This window comes from Rhyacophila brunnea, unplaced genomic scaffold, assembly GCF_057557595.1.
Source record: "Rhyacophila brunnea isolate RB1 unplaced genomic scaffold, BYU_Rbru_1.0 scaffold_6, whole genome shotgun sequence".
In the NCBI taxonomy this organism is placed as follows: domain Eukaryota; kingdom Metazoa; phylum Arthropoda; class Insecta; order Trichoptera; family Rhyacophilidae; genus Rhyacophila; species Rhyacophila brunnea.
Window position 1 is genome coordinate 3,403,966 of NW_028233276.1, and position 24,968 is coordinate 3,428,933.

The 24,968-nt window shown below is 30.0% G+C and overlaps 1 protein-coding gene across 1 annotated transcript in view; it reads left to right on the plus strand.

Moving 5' to 3' along the window:
• The first annotated feature begins 433 nt into the window (after positions 1–433).
• Positions 434–24,968, plus strand: part of LOC147065104 (fatty acyl-CoA reductase 1) — a 108,151-nt gene continuing 83,616 nt past the window's right edge. Inside the window, exons 1-2 of the mRNA XM_085956738.1 lie at positions 434–714; positions 16,237–16,371. Of these exons, the coding sequence (XP_085812864.1) occupies positions 16,253–16,371 (119 nt within the window). The 5' untranslated portion in view covers positions 434–714; positions 16,237–16,252. The remainder of the gene's footprint in view (positions 715–16,236; positions 16,372–24,968) is intronic.

The following is a 24,968-nucleotide window of genomic DNA, read 5'->3' on the forward strand; positions in this document are numbered from 1 at the left end:
TCTGTTTTGTATGAAAAATTATTTCGGAAAAAATTCGTAAAAAGTAAAACACTATTATTGGTTGCTAAGGAGGTCCTAGCAACTAAATTATTAATATATACGTGCTTTACTATGGAAATCAATATGAAATATCAAAATGACATTTCAGTATTCTATATTTATTCAGTATTTCTATCAAGTACAAAAAAAAGTATTTATTAATACATAGAATTGTCAAGTTTATATGATTTGACAGAAAATTTAAAAACGTGGCATATAAAAAGTCATTTTTATCTTGTAATTATTTATGTATCTAAACACCAAAATGAGAACAAACAAAATTTGCGTTGCAATGTTTACCGCGGGCCGGTATTTAGACTGCCCTGTGCTACGCCATCCTGAGCAAAGGTACCCATCGAATACTGGCTGGTTCAATCGTCAGAGACAACTGGTCAGTACTTTGAGTGTGCTCTGACTGCACACACGTATTTCCTATTGTAGCATCTTCAGCAAACATATTATTCCATAGATTCATATTAATACAATCAGCATATTTCTATCAGTGACCGACAGTGTTAATTAATAACTATTCTAAAAATTTCTTTGCTGCCAAAATACAGTAACAATTCGCAAAGCACAAAAAAAAAAATATTTTTAAGTGTCGTGTTTATTTCGTGCTAAGTGTCGAAAGTAAATAAAAATTTTAAAAAAATCGATTGGGAAATTTTCCGAGAGGTAATCAACACTTTATTTTATATTATCTATTCATAATTTAACATTTTTAGTATGTAGGTACCAAAGACGTCGAAGAAATTATTATCTACCTATATAGATAGATGAACTCTAAATTTATGAAAACGAAGGTGAAAAAAGAGCCTATAAGACTTATGATTAAAATATGTTCTACCGTCATTTCATATTACAGATTCATTTGTAACATAACTTAACATTTTTATCATCTGTCGTATCTGTAAAAATCTGCATGCATATTATCAACACAATTTTAATTGATTTAGACATATTATAGGTAATTAAATGTTTAGATATTACCATGACACAACCAGTTTAGATCGATATAAATAAACAATGTAATAGATTATTTTGCCCACTACGTATTATAATTATGTTATGTATTTTCCACGAGTGCATTTAGATATAAATGCACTGCCGTGTTACAAACGTATAATATATTTTTTAATACAATATATTATTCAGATTATTTAAATGAACAATCAAAAAAACATAAAATAACAGTACTTCAAACGTAAATTATGATAAAACGTCGAAAAAGGTCGCTATATTTCAATAATTTATATACCTACGTAAAAAATATAAATTACCCTGGAAGTGTTCATATGACTCTTTCAAATTTTGCAAATACGTATTTATTTTTGAATCTTCACAACCTATCTATAAAATTGTGGGGAAACATTGTGATGACAACTGAAGAAAATCGTCTTAGATAATATACGAATTGTTTGGTATTTTAATACCCATATTATAACTAGTTTCTTCTCTGCATTTCCCTCATTATATAATATATAATACTATAAGGGATTTCCCCCCTCTTCAACCACTATGGCTCCGCAGTGAAATTACGAGATTGACGCCAGATTTGTCATTATTTGTCAATAGCCAATCTAATTTTCAAAAACTAAGTATTAAATCTAGCGTTTTTCGACACAGAAATCCGCTTAAAAATTCGCATAAAATGACTCGAATATTACACCAAATTTACTTAAAAAACAACTTGCTGGCCTTTTGCATTTTATTTCTTAACAATAAAATAAAATGTAATATATTTAAGCGATTACTAAATATCAAAACCACATAAATTTTTAGTTGTATATTAGGACGTCAACACAGTATTGGTACATGTTGATCGATACTTTGATACTTTCTCTCGATATGATACCGATATGATGTCCCTTTGTATGGCATTAATTATTAGCGGCAACAATATTTTTTCTTTGGTCTTTATGACCTGTGTTTTTTTTTAACGTTTTTTTTATTATTATTACAACGTTTTTCTTAGGTCGTATTCTTATTTGTCCGCTACAAATCTTACAATCGATTTCCGACTATCTAGACATTTGAAACTTTTAGAATATATCAGAACACGATGCCAATGCATTTTTTAAATACTTTTAGCCATCTTTAAGTAGAATTGAATTCATTTTTAGTTAATTCTGTTTTGTATGAAAAGTTATTTCGATACCATTATTGGTTGCTAGGGGGTCCTACCAGGGAACTCAGAAATAATGGGAAATGAAATACATAACGGGTAAGGCGATAGCAGGTAACCAACTCGAGTAAAAAAGAATCCGGGTTAAACTTACACACGTGTCAATAATACGTTTTACGTCGAATACAGAAAACTGCTCTCGGTTTATGCATTTGCGCTCATTTAATGTTGGTGTATTACACACACCATTGCACGTGCATAATGCGTGCTTCATTTTCGTAGGACACTGACACATTCAAAATCCTGCTTCACCATGCGGCGTATTGAATATGGCCTATCTGTTCTGTGGGTCCTACCAACTAAATTATTAAATAATATATTATAAGTACGTTACTATGGAAATAAATATGAAATGACATTTCATTATCCAGTATTTCTATCAAATGTTGTAAATAAAAAGTTCTTTTTATCTTGTATTATTTAAATTTTATTTTCCAAACATTTGATCAATTTTTGAAAAAATCGACATTTTCACTGTATAATAATAAAATATCATTGACACACATTGTTGCCACAACATAAAATATAATGATTTTTGTTAATATAAATATTTTAAAATTAATTTGACAAAATACAAATAAGGTCCAAAAATGTGAATGCAAATTTATAAATAAATAAACATATAATACCTGTGGTTGCCCATCGTGAATCTCAAACATGCCTAATTTATTTAAGTAATACCTACATAGCATTAAGTTGAACCTACAATGTAAACTATATCATTTATATGTACCCTTCTATTTGATCTTGACTTGTGATCCGTAACTTCCCAGAAACGCATTGAAAAGATATCAGCAAGAAAGTCTGCAAAAATTAGCTGAATTGAATTGAAACGAATTCAAATGAATTTTTGATAAGCACTAAGATAGTACTTAAACTAGAGGTCACCAATATTGTGAGGGATGAGGAGTGGATGACCAAGTCGAGGATTCATCAAATTTACGATATGCAAGAATACCCGAACAATAAATAATCATTACAGACTGAGCTACAGGTGACGATTCGATGATGTAACATATTTTAGAAATAGAGAGAGGGAGGAAAAACTACATAATAAAATAGTGGAATCTTCAATATAGAATTTACCAACTTAGTTTAATTCTAATCAGTCAGTAAAAATATTTATGAAGCAAGATCTAAAAGTTGTCCAGCGATATAGAAACGTGAAACAGAATTTCATGAACTTCAAATCTAAAATTTTCTCATTTTGTATACCGTGGGTATTCTGCGAATAAGCATTAAGTCAAAAATACTAGTTTTGAGATAATCGAGTTTGAAAGTTTGGACGGTCTTAGCTTTTTTTATATATATAAAAGGCAAATTCCTTTCTGCGATATTGCTTTGAGTATGACTGAGTGCAGTTTTGCACGCAGAATTTTGTGAATATAGCCTGAGAATGAGAGAAGCAAATGCACTAAGTCCCTTTAGTGCCTTTTCTCTGAATAGATGTATGTCTTTTTGACTTATAACATAAATTATCTTCGCCAGTTTTATAGATATGATTGTGCATGTTTTTGTAGACTATAGAGCGTACTCTTAATAAGATTACCTCATCATTAAGTCAAAACAGCAAAATTTTGACTTAGTGCTTTTTCGCAGAACACCCACGATACTTACTAATTATTTATTTTTTATCATATTATTTAATTTAATCTACGACATTTAAACGTAGAAAGGGTTGTTAATCGTCTGGAGTTTTATTTAAAATACGGAAGGTTATTGACTTACCCTTAACCTTACAAGCAGCAGTTACAAGGGAACAATTAAGTATTAGAAACTTTACTATGTATCCCAGAAGTAAGCTCCAAAGACATTTTTTATCATAATCTACATATGATTATAGTATGGATGAGCCATTCATTATATTTTCGAGTTTTAATACACATAGAAATATCATTTATTGCATTTTTGTTAGGTTATATCAGCTAGTCATTTATTATTCTTACCTAGGTACATGCTTTATTAATTTGTACTAAAGGTTATTGGAAATTTGAATTGAATTCTATATTTGAAAATTATTATAAGTAGATATTAAAAAAAAACTATCGTAAAGAAAAAAATATGTTTACCATTTATTGTTTATCATTTTTGATCAGTTATACGATATAAAAAATCAAGGTCTCAAACATATTATTGTCTATAATTATAATACTGCTAATTATAATTGTTAATCAAAAAAACATGACAGCTGTTTAAAATCAAATTTATTTATTTACATGAGTAAAAATAAGAAATGATTGTACTTTTTTAAAAGTTTTACAACACGAAAACATAATAATATAGTGAAAGCAAAATGAAATATAAAAAATAGTGCATGAAGGCTGAATAAGCTACTTATATAAATAAACCTTTTTTAGGAATTTATAAAACAACATTCACCTCCTATACTCAGTTCACACAAGTGAGAACTATATTGGTGGCCTAAGGAATTTAATTTAACACAGTTATTGCTTTCTCAATAATAGTATCACCAATCCCAGATTAGTTCTGCAGACAGTGCAGATTAACACAATAGCAATGCTAAAGCCGGTATACATAGATCAAGACTGAAGCCAACTTTAGTCCAATGAATTCAGCCCCAGTGACCTCAAATGTAATATTACCAATATTGTTTACGCGATCTGTTTACGTTTAATACATATTATATTGATTGAAAATAAGATATTCTTTTTAACACGTGATAAAATTCATCGTACATTTCTTCACATTCTAAAACTATACATTCTTATAGTCTCACGTCTCACCCAGAAGGTAACACAAGGCAGCACACGACCACTGGTCAACGACCAGTCATTGAGACCTGTCGTACTCATAGGCCATAAGTGGTTACCATATTATGTGGATGGCCTTATATTAAAGTACGCGAGAAACCGCTTCGTTTTTCTGCACGAGAAAATGCATATAATATGTAAATACACGAGAAAAACAGCATACTACTAATTTATAGTATACAACAATGTTAATTGCGGTTGAATACATTTTGTATTTGCTGCATAACATTTGTATTTTATAAAATCATAAGTGAAGAAGGCTATGCGTGTTATTCCTCAGTAAAATGCAAGACCATAATGTTAATATTATAAGTGAATCGTTAACATAATAATCAAATAATTACGGCAATGAGAATGATAAATAACTGATTATATTATATTAACTACACAGGTGTCTCATAACCAAAAGTAATACCCCATTTACACGAGTATGGATTTACTGCTGACAGTGCGTAGTATCGTGGTCATAACAAAAATAATTACAAGATAAAAAGAAACGATTGCATCGAATGTGTCGAGAAAGAAAATCACCGCTGCATTGCTCCCTTTGTAAGTCTTAATTTAAGAAAAATGTCAACAAACCGTCCACATAAAGAAAAAGATAAATAATTACAAGATAAAAAGAACTTTTTATATACAACGTTTTTAAATTTTCTGTTGAATCATATAAACTTGACTTGACTAGTTTAAACGATCAAAAAAAATTGTACTTGATAGAAATAATAGGTACTGAAATATAATTTTGATATTCATATTGATTTCCATAGTAACGCACGTATATATTAATAATTTAGTTGCTAGGACCCCAGACCCCTAGCAACCAATAATAGTGGATTAGATTACGGATTTCTTCCGAAATAACTTTTCATACAAAACAGAATTAACTGAAAATGAATTCAATTCTACTTAAAGATGGCTAAAAGTATTAAAAGAATGCATTGGCGTCGTGTTCTGATATAAGTCTTCTAAAAGTTTCAAATGTCTAGTTAGTCAAGAAGTTAGTTAAAATCGATTGCAAGATTTTTATTGGATAAACAACCACCGGACAAATAAGAATACGACCTAATAAAAACGTTGTAAAATGCACGTGTAAACACGTATTATCGTGCAAGATTGCATACATGAACCAAAAAATTCAGAAGCTTCTAAATTTTAAGGCGGAAATTAGACCATGAATATCTTCGCCTGCGCAGTAAAGCGATAGTAGCGAACCTGCCAGTAAAAAAAACTAACTACACTGCGCAGAGACTTATTTTGAGGTTAACCGATTTTCATGAACTGTCAAATAGTACACTAACATCACAACATCGCGTCTCGATTACGCTTGAAGAATGAGATTGGAGTGACAGTCAGCACTTTTACGACGTGTAAACAGTTATTATTGCGATAGTTTAAAATACACACTATTGGTGCAAGTAAACCCATGCACGTGGACAGACGCTATACGCTCAATTTAAAAAAAATACTTCAATTAGATAGATTATCAAAAATATCACAATATAAAATCTATAATTTTAATCCAAACAGGCTGCATACAATTATATTATGATCCATAATAATATGTTAGTTAGTAAATATATTGCTTTAAAATAAATAACGGATGCACAACATAATATATTGTTCATAAACCACTTGATAAGAAACAACTTAAAAAAAAGCTATATTATCAATAAATTTATTATCCTAATTTTAAAGATTCGACTGATACCGTTATCATAGTAATAGAGGTGAGTTGGAAATACTATCACCAGTTTGTGTACTCAAGTATCGGATGAAACTACCCATACTCAGTACGTGTGGCCCAATAAACTTTCAAAAAACTTGTGATGATATCATCGCGAGTCGCTGGCTTAATGGAAGACTTTCAATACTATTGACATTAAATGCGCGCGAGCGAGGTAGCACTTAAATACAATTATATTTTAATTTATTAGTATATACATGCAAATGAGATCATCTTATGACGTATGAACAAATAGGTCATAAGTTTTCTGTAGCAGCATATTATTCCCTCGGAAATGTGGTAAGGTGACTGAGGTGACGTAGTTTACAATAAAAAAATCATTATTATTCATTTTATGTTAACAAGAATATTATAACATAACATAAAAACAACTCATAAATTTATAATAAATGGATCATTTTGAAAAGCCCAGCTCAGTGTATTTTTAGCGATTCTATTGAAGCCGATATTTCAAATACTAATATGGAGTTAAGTTTTAGTTCCAGTTTAGTATGAGACCTATGTCACATACGCACGCCAACCGCTCTATATAGTATTCCAAATACAAGTAACTATTTTGGAACAAGTTTTGATACTAAGTAATTTTTTGTACTGGTAGTAAGTATACTTAGTCTTCAAAATCGACCAGTTTTCCCACCTCTATATAGTAATTTTCAAAATTAAAAAAAATCTATCAAAAAGTCAAACATTATTATTTAACTAACAATAATTTAGGCATACATTACTTTAACAAAGTCGATAAAAGCGTAATTTATAAATAATTAACTTGTGGGATATTCGTCCTCACGTGTATGGTATAGCAAGTGATATATATTATAGTATGCCAGTTTGAGGGTCTTTTTAAAATCGAAAATGCTGATTGTCAGTTTTCCCAGCGTCTAAATGAAAATGTATACTAATTACATAAAATAATCCGTCTCCAGAATGCCTACATTTTTTTGTAATAATGAATTCAACGGCATCTTTGTAGTGAAATCTGTTAACTATTATGACATGTTGTATTGGTTTATATGGCTTTTATTAGCGCCATTTCTAGATTAATAAAGCCAGAGCATAATATCTTCTTGCACAAGCAACGAGTGGTCCACTGTTCATCTGTCAAAATCAGATTCCAGATTGCTTTACATATTGATTCTCCCTTTCTCGTTTCAAATTGAATTATAAAAAATTCTCAAATCAAATTTATATGAATCTATCAGTGTTATTTATAAATAATATACATTCCTGTTATTCATCAGTTTTTAAAAGTCAGACTTGTCCTTCACACAAAAACCGGTGGTAATATCGATTTGCAAAAATATGTAGCATTGATCTATGCATTAAATTTGTAGGTGTGTAAATGCTAGTGTATTATTTATCATGTAACTCGTCTATCCAAATCAAATCATTCCCTGTGTGACCACGATAGACACGTTAGTATGAGCACTCTATAGAACAATGATAGGTCATCTATAGACAACAACGGGAGTGGTGGAAAAACTAGGACCAGTCGTTGTGAATGTATCGGCTTTATACCTGAGTCGCCAATGCTATACAATATTATTATCATTAACACATTTTTGCTATATAATTGTGAATACAATTGTATAAGTTTAATAATCAGTAATATAAATATGATTAAAATATTCCATAATATTTAAAATGTCTATATTATACAGATTATGACGTGATATTTGCAAAAAAAAACCATAAAACTTGAATATTTTACGTAGTTTTTACGTAATAAACAATGTATTAAAAAAAATATATCAGTTTGTCAATAAAAAAAATCAAGATTTTTGTGAAACAAACATCATCCCACCATAACCAGGTCGCGTATTAATTTTTAAATTAATTAAATTGGTAAGATAAAGTTATTATCTGATTTATTGAAAAATATTATATTAGCATAGATATATACAAAAAATTCATATACTAAATCGAATTAACCAACAATGTGCTTTAAAAGGTTTATTCGCAGAATAGTTAAAGTATGACTTTATAATATTGTTAGCATATCCCATTTGAATTCTGTTTCCGCAAACCAAACAGCAGGGCTATGCTAAATAGTTAACACGTTTTCGCTATTCTTTATTGCTCCAAAATAACACAGATATCACTCGGAGCAATCCATGAACAAGGGGGTTGTCTACAATAATAATTTTTACCACAGTTAACACGTCTTACTTGATTCCAAATGCATTTTATTGGAATATCTAATTGGATAAAAAAAGGCCAATCGGATATTATCCCACTACAATTGGAATCAAGTAACTCGTGTTATCTGTGTTACTCAACGACATTTACAGCTCGCGGTTATAGGTGACCATGTTAAAAAATATCGCGGCTGCCAGTTAACTTCCCGGAATAATTAACTGCCTGAATACGAAATATCATATTAATTTATCACTTTTTTTATTGATTTTGGAGTTATAAGTTATATGTTAGAATAGCCATGTTAATAAAACTACCCATTCATATATTACACGCATGGCCTGTTGGTAGAAAACCTAGAGATGCTCTAATCGAGGGTTTTGTGAGTCCCAGCACTCGGGCGGCAAAATACACAGAAAATACATATATTTCATTAGCAATAATTTACTAAACCGAATCGCATGTTAAAAAGACAAAATATATTTAAGCATGATTATATCAAAATCATCCTATTTATAAATTTAAAGTCTGCGATCCACGACTTATAAATTACATAAATCGTAGTTGAAGTCTCAATAAACGATCCAGTCCTATCATAAAGACAAAATTTTTTTTTGGAAAAAATGTGAATGTTTATAGCCAGGATTCAGGAAATTAACTAAGTCATTAAGGTACAATATTTAAAGAAGAATTATTTTAGAGAAATAGTTTAATGGACAATACAAGAAATCGTCTGTGGCACAATCTACGTGTATGTTATTAAATGTTGTAATGGGAATAGGAATAAAATTATGATTAATATCTTTAAGATGTTTGGAACGACAAAATTTTATGTAAAAAAACGAAGTAACGGAAATATTATGAAATAATAATTTCATTAGTTTTTATTTAAATTTGCTCTAATGACCTTCCAACAAGTTTAGTATTAAGTGCGCGTTATTAAAAATGTAAATACAATATTAATTACTGAAGAAACTTTATTAGTTGTTAAATAAACAGATATAGAGGTACCTAACTAAATTAAAGGTCATTAATCTTATACTTAATATTTTTTTTGTGAAAAACAATCATCAGTAAGTACTAATTTAACCATTTGTTTTTCAGTTTTTATCAGTAGTAGTAACAATGTATAAATTACAACATAATTAAAAATTTTAAAAACACCATGAACACTATTAAACTAACGTGGAGGAGTGATTTCATTCAATTAGACTAGATTTGTCACGATATTTACAATTATTAATATTTAATAAGATGTTTTAGGAATTAATATAATTTTAAATAATACCTCATTAATTGGGTATTGTTACAAAATTTTTCCGCGACTAATGATTAAATCGATAGCTTAATTATTATTCATATAACCCGATTAAGATAGTTAGTTGTGGGTTCAAGTCTAACTTAATAAAAATATTTATCTAAAAAATACAATAGGTATGTTTCTGTGATCTTTCAAATTATGTAAATTTAACAATACATAATTACTTAATACTGTTTGCGTAAATAATATAATATATTAATTTCCCTACCTTCCCAGAATGCATCACTGTACATATTATTAATCATGTGTTTCCCACTTAAAGTTACATAATAATCATGTATAATCGATATTTAATTTCAATCGATAAGTCCTCTAAGATTTTGCAACATTATTTAATATTTAGAAAGTTGTACTAAAATTTCTATTTTTATCATCGATATTAATTAATTATTATTGTACTACAACTATAAGTGGGTCTTAGCAATCTTGAGGAAATACCTTTACTCGCCTCTGTCTACTTCAAACTTTCTGCACTGCCATAGTTTTTGTTCTAAAGATTTGCTTCTTATAATATAGTTAGGAATCTTCCATCCTTGAGACATGTCCTTCCCAATGGAGTGTGGTCTACTTTCATAGCACGCGACTGCGAGATGATAATATCGAGATTACTGTACACGTACACAATAATTGTATCTTCATTGCCGTGTAACATCTTCACACAAGGCTAATAACACCCTTCTTAATATATTTCTTTTAATTAGTATTCCTATTCCTTTTTTATTTTTCGATAAGGCCAAGTATAGACTGTGAGTAAGTGTAGACCTGCTGAGAGTTTTGTTGAGTATATTTGTAAACTGTTACAGACAAATTTTACATTTTGACTAAAGAGACTTGAAATACGCCATTTCTGTTGGCATTACAAAAAATACTACCTTATTCTTAGGTCAATAAATATCATAAAACTATCATTATTCATCACATTTGAATGGTCAAAGACAGCTTATAATCAGTATTTTTAGAATTATCATCAAATGTGTTAATCGTGCTTATTTTTTTAAATAATAAAATGCTTAATTCTTGTCAAATTTGTGATCACAGAGATTATAAATATATATTTTTTATGGTAAATATTTCACTATATCATGTTAACAACAATTTTACTAATGGTTTTATAAAAACGTTTAAAAATTAATAAATCTAAAAAATCTTAACATCACAGCGCATGGATGTACTGAAATATGACTATATTCTAAAACATTAGATTGAGAGGCTTAAAAGAATACTATTTTATGTAATAAAAATACTTTATGCAGTCATCAAATATTTAAAATAAATATAAAGGATAATAAGGTTTCAAAATTATATAAATAGGTTATCTGCAATGTTTAAGGAATTTCCAGGCTTATGCTCTAAAAATACCATAAAACTCCATTTTGACCTACGTGGCGAATGTGGGCTGTTAAACAAAAAATAGTGTTATTAAATGTTTTTATATCTCCTTATTTTCTTACATTTTATGTGTTTGTAATGCTTTTTATATATTCAATAAACAATATTATATAAGTTTCAAATGTATCTAACTGCTTTTTTTATATTCAATAAATATGATTAGATTATAATATCATGTTTACACCTAAAAAGGAATGGCACGCACCACGAATTTTAAAAAAAATCGGCTTATTTTGGCACGGCGATCAAATCCTATTTGCCGTTCATGTACTAGAGCAGTGGTCGGCATACTCATTAGTCAACAGAGCCAAATATCAACAATACAACGATTGAGATTTCTTTTGAGAGCCAAATTTCTTAAACTTAAACTATATAGGTAGGTACACAACTATAGGTAAGTACACTGAATGAAACTTGATATCACACTTAATAATGTTCTTATTGATTGATAAAAAATAAATTTTAAATAAGGTATCCATAAAACTAAATCATGACAAACACTTAATATCCATCTCTTTGAAAAGTTTGGGTAAGTCAGGTTTGTATGTTGTTGTTTTTAATTTTAGGCACGATTCCAAGTTCTCATCAATAAGACGACTTCTCAACTTACTCTTGATAAGGTTATGTTGCACTCAATTACAGCATTTGGAATATCCTCTCCACGTGCTTGACATTTTAGTGGCTGTAATCCTAAAAGTTCTTATTTAAGACCATTGAATGAAGTAAAAGAAAAAAAAATGACTGTTCTATCTTTGTTGACCACTGTACTAGAGAATAATAAGTATACATTAAACGATTAAACTATATTTCCATCTGTCTTAACTATCAGTAATATCCTTATAAATCGAACACTCGGCCTCTTATGTCGTACTTATAGTTTTTTTTTCTTTTTATGCAAATACACCTCATGTATGTTAAATTTTAAATGAAATTAAAGCTTACAACATTGTTGTAAGAATCATAACATGCGTTATTAATTTTGACTTACTATATGAAATATATTCATATATACACCAAAACTCAATAGCACAGAGTCGATTATGACATCGGTCATTCGAGTTAGCTAACACTTTAAAATTTAATAGCTATTACGGCCTTGAATTTTTACTTTCACGGTAAACTTTCTCGTACGTTATGTACTCACCTGCTTACTACATATCTGAGCTACAATAATATCGAATACCTGTATTTAATGATTTGTACTTAATTGAAATATAAATAATATGATTATAATGGTAATACTTTCCCAATAGTAACAGTGAGTAGAAGGTGGTGTTAATTTTGAATTAGGTATTGCGTCTCATTTTCACTGACAATAGAGTCTGGTGTAGACCCTGGCCATTCCTGATATCACTTTCTAGAAATACCCTCTCTTCTTCTCTGGATCATCAGCTCAATACACTAATAGTCCAGAGCAGTGCTTCCAATTGGATATATGACATATATTGTTGGGCGAATTTCTTAATAAAATATTCGAAAAAGATAAATAAAATATTATAAAGATTACGCTTGCCGTGTCGTCCGTTTGATAAACTGATACGACGTCTACTATAGACAAAAGCGACAATCATGCCGCTTCCCCAACTATTTTTATATTATTTGCCAGCATAAACCATTTTTTCGTAAGTAGCATATTATTTTATTGGATTACGTAACAGCAAAGAACTAGGGACCTATAAGAGTGGAGGGAACTAGGTGAAGCCTTCATCCAACAGTGGATCCACCCCGGCAGATGATGATTTAGTAATTTATTTCGTATATAAAATCAGAGCTAAAAATGGAGCCAAAACCTAACCTCTGAACCCTGAAAACTCATTCTAATATTGACAACGGGACACTTTAAAAAAGGTCGGGTCGGGTCTATTTGTGGCTTGTTTTGATTTTTGTAATATTTCTATTCAATTATTTTTTATCATTGATTACTCATGCTGATACCAGTGAAGTTATTCCAAACTGATTTCAAGTTTTTTTTACTAATTTTACATACATACAAATTATGGTGTCAATATACTCCACGTGATATTTTAAAAAAATACTAGAGACACCTAATGTTTGCGTTTACCTAGGTAAGTCTATCAATTGTTTTAAGAACCCGTTCTGATTTTAGATCTAATGAAACCGAACCCGGAACTGAACTTACAAAATTGGTAATTTTACTAGCTCTGGGTATAACAGTCGATCTATGTCAATGTTCATGTCTAATACTTGAACACAAATGTAGGTACAGATGTCATTGGAAAAACCGGTTTTTTTTACCGGAATAATTTACTCATTCAAGGAATTCCAAAAAGTCTTACATAATAATAATTGATGAAAGTTGCAAGACGTGTTGAATGAAATTACTTAGAACTAAAAAAACTATACGTGGTAATTATACGTAATTTCCTATTGGTATAAATTCTGAACCAAATTAGTGATTTATTTATTAATTTAATGATGGAAATTGTGGACATAAAAAATCTAAATTCAAGACGTACATAACATGAAATTTACATTATAACAAATATTACCCTCACAAGAGATAAGAAGAGGATATAGGAAATAATTATAATAACAATAACAAAAAAATCAAAACATACTTAAGTACAATTTAATACAGAAAAATAAAATTTTTAAAACAAAAAATATACAATTTTATACAGAAAAATAAAGTTTCAAAAACAAAATGTAAAGTACATCATTGAAAATGTCTTTAGGGAGCGCATTTACTAATCTTGCACCCCTCGATAATGGTGCCTGATAGGTTTGACACGAGGAAACGGTTCCGATCCAGAATAAATCGTGGCCGCGACCACGTAGGTGATTGACAGGCGCATGTAAATTCAAAATCATTATTACACCAGGAACCGTTCATTAGTTTAACGCTTGAAAGTCTCTGTACGTCAAGAAGACAAGTTGTGTTCTTTCCGCACTCCGTTTTCTTTTTGGACCATAAATGAGGCAGTTTATAGGTATTATTCATGTTTTGATACATCTGACATCATCAAAGAGGTGCTTCTGAAAATCACCTAAGGTTCAAATAGACTATATGACGATCGGGCACATATAAGCTAAGAGCGTTTTAGTGTCTATGATCAAATCTATGCCATTCCGACATTTATACATACATATTGTATGACAGCTATGACATCGTATTAACACTCTATGACACCCTGTGACACAGGACGCCAACATAAGAAACGGGTTTTTCGACATATATATGACCGGTCGTCATAGAGTGTATTTGAATCATTACATTAAATACCAAAATCTAAAGTATATCAACACAATCAGTGTTTTCAACGGTCGTTAACAAAAATATGCCAGATAGAGTACGAAAACAGGAAAAAGTGCTAGATTTTGTGAAAATAAAATTACAAGTAAATTTACATATTCTACCAAGAAAGAAGTCAATACCTTTCATTTTGCGTATCGAAAAAAAGTGCAGAATTCGAAAAAATAACGTGGAAAAACCACACATTTTAACAGAAATATATTTCATATACAAATGCATAATAATATATTGTGTCAACTTAAGTTTCATTTCACGTCATTCCGATAATCGTCAAACTGATGTGCAATTATTATTGTCCCTAAGCACACATTAAATTATATTATGATACCATTTCACTACAAGGCCTTGAATGCTCCTATTGTTTAAATTGTTAAATTAATTTATTTTATTTCTCACTCTACTAAAATAGGTACCATTAAGTAGGTACGAGTATCTGATAATCAGAAATTTTATGCGCATGAATATAAATAAACTAAATATCTATCGTATTTTCAGCACATTTAAAGATGTTGGAGGCATTAAAAAATGCTAGTAAAAACGCCACAAGCTAGATGGGTATCTAAAAATGCTAAATTGGCAACGCTGATTACAATACTGGTCTTTTTAGGGTCTATGTATTGCTGGATGTAATCTGGAAAATTTGATGTACCTACATAATCTTCCTTTTAATGTAATTGCTTATAATTTATATGATTTTTACAACGTTTTTATTATGTCGTATTCTTGTTTGTCCAGTGGTTGTTTATCCAGTACAAATCTTGCAATCGATTTTTAACTAACTTCCCGACTAGCTAGACATTTGAAACTTTTAGAATACCTATATCTGAACACGGTGCCAATGCATTCTTTTAATACTTTTAGATGTCTTTAAGTAGAATTGAATTCATTTTCAGTTAATTCTGTTTTGTATGAAAAGTTATTTCGGAAGAAATCCGTAAAAAGTAAAACACTATTATTGGTTGCCAGGGGTCTGGGGTCTTAGAAACTAAATTATTAATATATACGTGCGTTACTTTAAAAATCATTATGAAATGTCAAAATGACATTTCAGTATTTTATGTTTATTCAATATTTCTATCAAGTACAAATTTTTTGATCTTTTAAGCTAGTCAAGTCAAGTTTATATGATTCTACAGAAAATTTAAAAACGTTGTATATAAAAAGTTATTTTTATCTTGTAATTATTATTGGTATTTACTTATGATCTGAGATAGACAAACTGTTTCGAGGTATTCGTTGTTTAGTGTGAGATGGCCCTACAGTGGCATTGATTTTTGATGGCATTCGATCATATTTTATTTACATATTATTTTAATGAATAATGTATTTATATGTGTTATTTTTAACGTTTATTAATAAGGGTATTTTATTTGGTTACAGCTAACTTCAACATAAGATGGATTCCACAATGGAAGGACTTCCTGATAGAATCGCCGAAATGGTGTCGGGGAAAAATATCCTCGTCACAGGGGGCACCGGATTCCTCGGCAAAGTGTTCATCGAGAAGCTGCTTCGGTAAGAAAACATTGACTTTATTAATCCTATCCAGTGATTGAATCCTTAAAATATATACTTCCTTGGTTTTTGGAAAGATGATTTTAAAGTCCTAATGAGGTTTAAATAAATATGTACTTATGACAAACCTTTAGATCTAAAATCCACTTTCAGTTTGGACTCATCTTAGCGTTAGTAATATAAAACTTCATTTGCTGTAAACCACTCCATCCTTTCAGTCTGCACCTTTTTGTTTATATATTGGCTAATGTTAATTAGCAGGCTGGCGAATGAATGGCCTTGAATGATTTACTTTAAAATATGTAAGTAGAATTATAGTGCTAATTAAAATAGTGCCAGTTTGCTGGTTTTTAAACAACCTAATTCCTTCCCCACTTAATTTTCACTTTTTTTAAAGTACATGTTTTAATAATTTGTTAGATACGTAGTGAAAATTTTGTAACATATACAGTAAAATTAAAGCGGTGTAATACTAAAGATCAATACATTTTCCATAATTGATTAAAAATTGAACTAACTAATTGCTAATCTTGCACATTTGCGCACAGTTTACTGGTTTTCGATTGTGGGGGGACATGCTCGTCGTAGGTCAAAATTGAGTTTTTATTGTATTTTCAAACCATGATCCTGGACACTACTTCAACGTTGTAGATAATCTATTTATATAATTTTGAAGCCTTATTATCCTTTATATTTATTTTAAACATTTGATGACTGCATAAAGTATTTTTGTTACATAAAATAGTATTCTTTTAAACCTCTCGCTACAATGTTTTAGAATATAGTCATATTTCGGTACATGAATGTGCAGTGGAGTTAAGATTTTTTACATTGATTAATTTTGAATCGCATTTATAAGACCATTAGTAAAATTTATGACGAGATAATTTTAGAAAAATATTTACGATAAAAAATTATATTGATAATCTCTGTGATCCCAAATTTGACAAGAATTAGGCATTTTATTATTAAAAAAATCGGCAAGATTAACACATTTGGAGATGATTCTAGTTTACTGAACATTTTTTGTTTGCTGTAAATTCATAAATTGGCGTGTTATATTATAAAGATATGTAACATAAGTTTGTAAAACATTAGGAACATACACATTAGAAAAAATCTTGTAAAAAAATTTGACCCAGTGGGACTCAAACTCACGTCTTTATTTTTCCGCATGAGTGCTTTAGCCTCTAAGCTATCAATTCGTGTTATGTTTTTATAGTGTATTAGAGTGATTAACTTTGATACTTCTAAAGCTATAAATACTATCCATAATTCTATGCGTGAAAAATGTGTAAAGAAAACATAATATTCATAACAGAATAATAATTAATAATGAACAGAGCCACTATACCACTGTATGTAAGCCTTGCTAAATGCCTGTCGTATATGGTATAACGATAAACGAATATACTGTATTTGACATACGGTGGATATAGATAGAATGGGTACATTGTACATGTAAAAATTTTCATTATGTCTTATTTTAAAGACTTTCCTTCCTTCGTGGGTACAAAAATCGTCTTCATAACTTCAAAGGAATCCAACATTCTAATTATTGTCACAGAAATCGACGATGGGTCGCTGTCTTATTATGCAACCACGGTTCGTAGTATCGTTTTATGCAGCCTTCATTTGGTAGTACTCTAAGCATTTGTGGAGTTTCCGACAATAATGTGTATTAATAATTATGATTCACATTGCAATATATGAGAAATCTCGTCATTATACTAGGACCTAGGTAATGTTGGATTTCATAATGTAGGTAAAGCCATCCACTGTTTCAAAGTAATGCAAATTAATTGATACTCATTGTTTCCGTGTAAGTATTTTAATTTTCGAATCGTTCACATGTGGCCCTACCTACACAATAATATCATGTGGTATTGTATATTTTGTAATTACCTTGCTTTAATATGTGTTTATATAAATATATATTGTTTTAAACGAAAACAGTAATATATAGTAGGCGGGGAATGCCGGAAGGTTATTCTTTTTCGCCAAATTCTCGCTTAATCCCTGACACGGGTTATATGAACCTTGGATGACACACACTGATCCAACCACACAATATTATTAAACTGTCGTAACCTAGTAAATTGCATGAAAAAATGATGACATAAAATTACTTTGACCGATGTCAAAATAATATATATAATTTATAGCCTAGCCTTCAACCAAAGGACATCGCGTGGACACAAGTGTAATTTTCAAAATGAAATACTTTTTTTCAAAATCATGCATAGTTTTTAATTGAGTAAGTCGACATGCATAGAATGCCATGAATCACCACACGCTATAGGCGGTCAACACTAGAGTAGACAATGTAAACATGCGCATAAGAACCTGCGCACGATACGCCGCCATTGAAAATAGTGACGTATACGTCACCTAAAAATCTACCAGATATTAAACAATAATAGTATTGAATATCGTTTACTTTTTGAAGTTATACTTCTTTTGTGGCGTTTCGTAGATAGTGAAATTGAGAGCTGCGCGCGCACATCGTTCGACACTAATCGACAGTATGAAGTTAGCTGCGAATCAGTCAGCTGTATACAAACGCAAGTTTGATAATAGAATTGTTGCTGGATACATAGCTCGAAGAAGAAACAGTCGTAGGACAAATTTGGTCATCCAGTGGTATCCAAGACGTAAAAAACGTCCGCAAGGTAGAACTAGAGGCCGCTGGATCGATGAAATGATAAAGTTCTGCGGAAGTACATGGCAACGCAATGCACAGTACCAAGAGAAGTGGAAGCAGCTTGAAGAGGCTTTCATCAAGCAGTGCATAGATTCAGGCTGATGATGATGATAAATAACAATGATTATTGGAGAAACGAAAACTATCTCTTCTAAGTAACACCAGTTCATATTATTTTCATTGAAGGCGTAGGTTGGGTATTATTTTTATAACCGAAATCTTATAAAATTAACAAATTTCTTTGAAAAAAAAATCTTTAAAAAAAAATGTTGTTAAAAGAACAGATGCTTGTAATAAACATAAATAAATTAGGAGGATATAAAAATCTTGAATCAAAAAATATCAAGGAAAAATCACAATAGACGACCTACACAAAATGTTAGCAATAAATCTTGAAATAAGGAAAAATCTGTCTAAAAAATATAGCATTGTGGGAACACCTATTATCGTAGTATTTTCATCGTTTATACTTTTTGAATAAATTTATTGATAGTGACATTCCAAAACGTACCAAGTTTGAAATTGTGATGTACCTACCTAATCCTGTTTTTGTGATTTCCAATTTTATATGACTTTATTGGTTTATTGATATTTGTGAATTGCCTTGAGAGTGTATTTTTTAAAGTATTGAATAAAATTAACATTAAAAAGTATATTAGAAGATTGTCAAAAATAATTCTAAGTCTATTTTTATCTTCAATGAATTTTGGATTACATCTTCTGTTAAAAAAAAATCAACTTCTCTGATAATATTAAATTAAAGTGTAAAGTGACTTTTTTATTCGGACGAATATGTAGTGAGGCCTCAATATATCTGAACACACTCTTATCAAGTTCCGCTATAATATGAAAAATCGTCATCGATGCGAATTCACTACAAATGATTCTACTGAGCAACTAAGCGAATCGAGTTTGGCATAATTTAATCATTGTTATAAATAATTTGGAATAACTCATAAACATACATATTAGAAAAATATATAAATATGTATTTGTACGGAATGGAAGTCAAGTGTCCTGCATTCATTGAATTTCGACCAACGTGCTTTACACAATTAAGCCGTCCATAATAAACCTAATCACAATGAAATTAACTAACAGGAATATGCGAAGAGTTTCTACATTGATTTCCAAGCAGCGTCAGTATTTCTCAAAATTTTAGTTTTAACGTAACGTACACTATATTTTTTTTATTCAACGAATAATTCACAAGATTTAAGAATGTTACATTCAAATTATTGAACATACATAATTTTGAAAACACTATAATATAATAACTATAACAAATGGAAGAAATCTTTTTGAAAAAAGTATGACACCCCACAGGAACCAAACCTGCATCTCTCGGGTATCGCGCCCACACACATATACTACTATACTAAAGGAGTCATACTCAATTACGACAAATTTTAACTAATGGTTATTAATACTCAATGAACGCAGGTTCGATTCCTGTGGGCTGTCTTACTATTTTCAAAAAGATTTTTCTATTGGTTATAATATAATACTTCCTCAGAAGTGTTTTCAAAATTATGCATGTTCAATAATTAGAATGTTAGATTTTTAGATCGTAAATTATTATTTTTCTTGTTTATTGGTACATATCCTTTTCTCCCACGGTGGCCGCGCGGCATAAGCGTTGGACTATCACGCCGTGGGTCTCAGGTTCGAATCCTGGGTCTGGCAAGTACATGTCATATTGTTTTTGTTGTTGTGTATGAGTCAGGGTATGGACCTAATAGGTTGAGCAAGTGGCTGACACCAATTTCTCGTAAAAAAAACAAAATCTGTTAATACAAACCTCTACTCTGTGGAGGCCCATATGATCCTATTAGGATCGGACATGGTCGGAAAAAAAAAACCTTGAGGATATACCCTAGAAGTGGGCATTGTTAATGGAATTCCGCCATGTTATTGTTGCATGACGTGTTGGGGTGACCGACCTCGAATAGGAAAATGATGAAAACTTTTGTAGAATCTGTCCTTTAATTATCAGTGATTCAATTGGCGGCTTATTCGAAGCTGTACATTAATATTCAAAACAAATTAAAATAACTCCGATATGATAATTACACTATTAGAGTTTATGCTTCATAACTTTGCATTACGGTTCTAGGATGAAAATTATGTAATAATTATATTCTAAAAATATTATATATTTATTTATTTATAACTTCAAAATATATTAATACAAATGAATATCATTTGATCTGATTTTATGCGAGGTAATCAGACAAAGAGGCGTATCAGTGTAGTAAAAAGTGCAAAGTTATAAAACATAATAATATTTGGTACTGTTCGTTTATACGGAATACAGCGGAAAACACATTTTGAAAATACCCGATATACTGGATTATTTGTTAGTTTGGATTAGTTTGGGTTAGTTTAGGTTAGGTTGGGTTGGGTTAGGTTTGGTTAGGTAAGGTTAGGTTAGGTTAACCTAACAAATAATCCAGTTTATCGGCTATTTTCAAAATGTGTTTTCCTCTGTATTCCGTATAACCCAGCGATACTCAACCTGCGGCCCGAAACACATTTATTATCAGGAATTTCGTATATCTTGAGATTCGTTTCGAATTTGACGCACATATAGTGACACCCAAAGAGGATTGTCATTATGGTCCACATCAGATCTGGTATTAGAGTGTTGCTATTGCACACGATTAATTTAAAAAACACGCATAATTTTTAAAATCTCAAAAATGTTTTGTAAAAAAGGGGGGGTTTCATGATTTTTTTCGTCACACCAGTAGTGATGCGGCCCGCGTTACTTTACAAATATATGTATTTGGCCCGAAGAAAAAAAAGGTTGTGTATCATTGGTATAACCATAACCGAACAGTACCTAATATTTCAATTTAAGTGGTATAAATTTTTACAAAACCATTTACCACATATAAATCACATGAATTTTATTATATTTTATGTAATATATTTTTTAAATAAATCTCAATATATCCTATTATTAGTATTATTCATGTCAGCATTGTTACGTTTAAAACTTTAAATTTGGCAAAAGATAATCGAAGCCCAGTGTCCACGTGAAATATTAAAAACTGGTTTAAAAATACAAAAAAACTATTTTTAACAGGAAAATCTTATTAATAAATATGATAATAATTTTGATCGTACAAAATGTGTGTTAAAAAAATATGAATTATATAAATTAATTTACATAATCTTCGTTTGGAAACATGTACCTAAATCAAAGTGAATACAATACATCCGTAATATAATTAACAAGTACCTACGTATATTTTATTTATCTTGCCATTGATTATTCGTATCATTCTCAAAAAAACATAATTTTTACTTCTTCCATGGAGGCTATTGATTCCTCTCGTGTTAGTCTTTTGATATTACGATGTTTTCTCTACAATACAATGTACTTAGTAGGTAGTTTTGCAACGGATTTTTTTATAACAATTATTTGTTAGATATTATTTCAAGCTATATCGTTCTATACAGCAACATTGGGGGTTGTCCATATGTTGTCCAAAGTCAAGTAATCCCCAAAGCCATGGATGTCATTATTTCCAAAAAATAACAAAATTATAAACTTATTTTTTAACGAATTTGGATGTGGGGAGAAGATTTTGCAACAAGACATTATTTAGTTGTAAAATCAAATAATATGTAAGTAGTATCTAATACAATATTATACATTCTTTATAGGAAAGATAATAAACCAACAAAAATAATAAGTTTCCTTTAAAATTGCTATAGCTTTCCAGCAATAAATTAGAACAAAGAAAATTAATAATATTTTAGTTAACCTATAACTTTGTGAGTTAACTTATTTGTCAGGCGAAGAAACCAACTTGAAGAAAATACATATCTACCTATCGATAGATTTTATTAAGGCTCAGTTTATACGTTTATATAACTGTAAATGTTAATAACTCAAAGATTTAATTAATTCAAATTCAATCCATCTACATTATTTTTAAAATCATTACCATAAAAATACTATAATAAAAACAAAACAAGTTTGACGTTTGACCATGCGTTGGAATATTTTGATGTTCACAGTAACGTTTTCACTAATAATGTTCATACAATGAAATATTTTTTCTTTATCGGTAAGTTATTGCTAGAAAATAGCAATTACAGTAGGTATTTTCAAAACAATACATAAATATATTACTTAATCTATATAGTTTTTTTTTTTTTCAACATATAGTGAACATTACAAATTATTAATTTAAGACGTTCACAACATGACATTTAGCAATTATAAAAGTTATTAAACAGTAGAAAAGTGTAAATACAAAAATATATAAATTAGATACAAGGAAGTACACCGAATGAGCTAAGCAGACCCTATTTAAAAAAATTGTAAAACAATGCCCACCTAATACTCATCCTCACGCAGGTGGAATATGTCAATATCCGAAGTGATTTTGTTGAACATAGTTATCGCCCTCCCAATTATATATATCAACTACTCAATATTATTATCAACTTAGATTCATGTAGGTACATAATATTTTCTTTTTTTTGCATCGATTGTATGATTAAATACTAGCGAAAAAACTATATTGAGTAATATACTAGTACACGTCGACCTTCACATACATTTCTCGTCTGAAATCTATAGATAACAAAGGAGGTCGCGATTTTGTCGGCCAGCATACGAGTGGGGACGATAAAAACATATTTGCGATTTGCACGTGGTATTTGAAGCACTTCTTTATACAACATATTATTCTTTTAACAACATAAATATACGATAACGACACCTAAATGGAAACTAAAATCAGGTAAATATAACGATTTTGAATCAAGTAAGATATTGCCGACTCAAGTAGAAAGCTGATACATTCACAACGACTGGTCCTACCTTTTCCACCCCTCCCGTTGTTGTCTATGGATGACCCGTCATTGCCTGTCATTGTTCTATTCTATAGAGTGCTCATACTGACGCGCTTGTCGTATCCACACAGGGAATGGTTTGATTTGGATAGATGAGTAGTTACATGATTAATAATACACTAGCATTAATACATCTTCTACAAATGCTACATATTTTTTGGAAATCGATATTACTACCGGTTTTTGTGTGAAGGACTTGACGTTGACAGCTGATGAATAACAGGAATGTATATTATTTATAAATAACACTGATAGTTAATATATTTGATGTGAGAATTTTTTATAATTCAATTTGAAACGAGAAAGGGCGAATCAATATGTCAAGCAATCTGGGATCTAATTTCGACAGCTGAAAAGTGGACCACTCGTTGCTTGCGCAAAAAGGTATGCTCAAGCTTTATTAATCTAAATATCGCGGTGGGTAAATATAACGATTTTGTATCAAGTAAGGATAAAGAAGAGTTGCAGACTCTCATAAAAAACTTATAGTGATCATTTTACGGTAATAATTTATTATAAATAATTAATTATCCTTAACTCTTAGAATGCTACGCAACGATATATTATCGTTGTTTTTGATAATGGCCAGAAATGCTAACAACGATCGTCATTTTGCTTTTGATGCCTGAAATGTTAAGTTTATTTGGGAACATACTACTGCACCAGTGGTACGAAACATTGTTTATCTATTTAGTTTTATTGTTGTGTAATATAACCCGATCCATATATGTTTTGTGACTGGGTAGGTTTAGAGCTTATAACTATTGTATTTTTTTTCATGGCATCATCCTTTTTACAATAAAAACAATTCCAAATACAAATTTCAGTTTACCATATAAAAAATTGTTTACAGTCAAATTTTTGGTGGAAGGACAATGTTTTATTTTATTTTATGCATTTGAAATAATGAGAAAGACTTTTACTCAACTCAGTGTTTAAAGTAGAGTAGATTTGTGATATATAGAAACAGTTTCATTTATAAAAAAATAATGAAATAAAATCATTTGCAATACATATT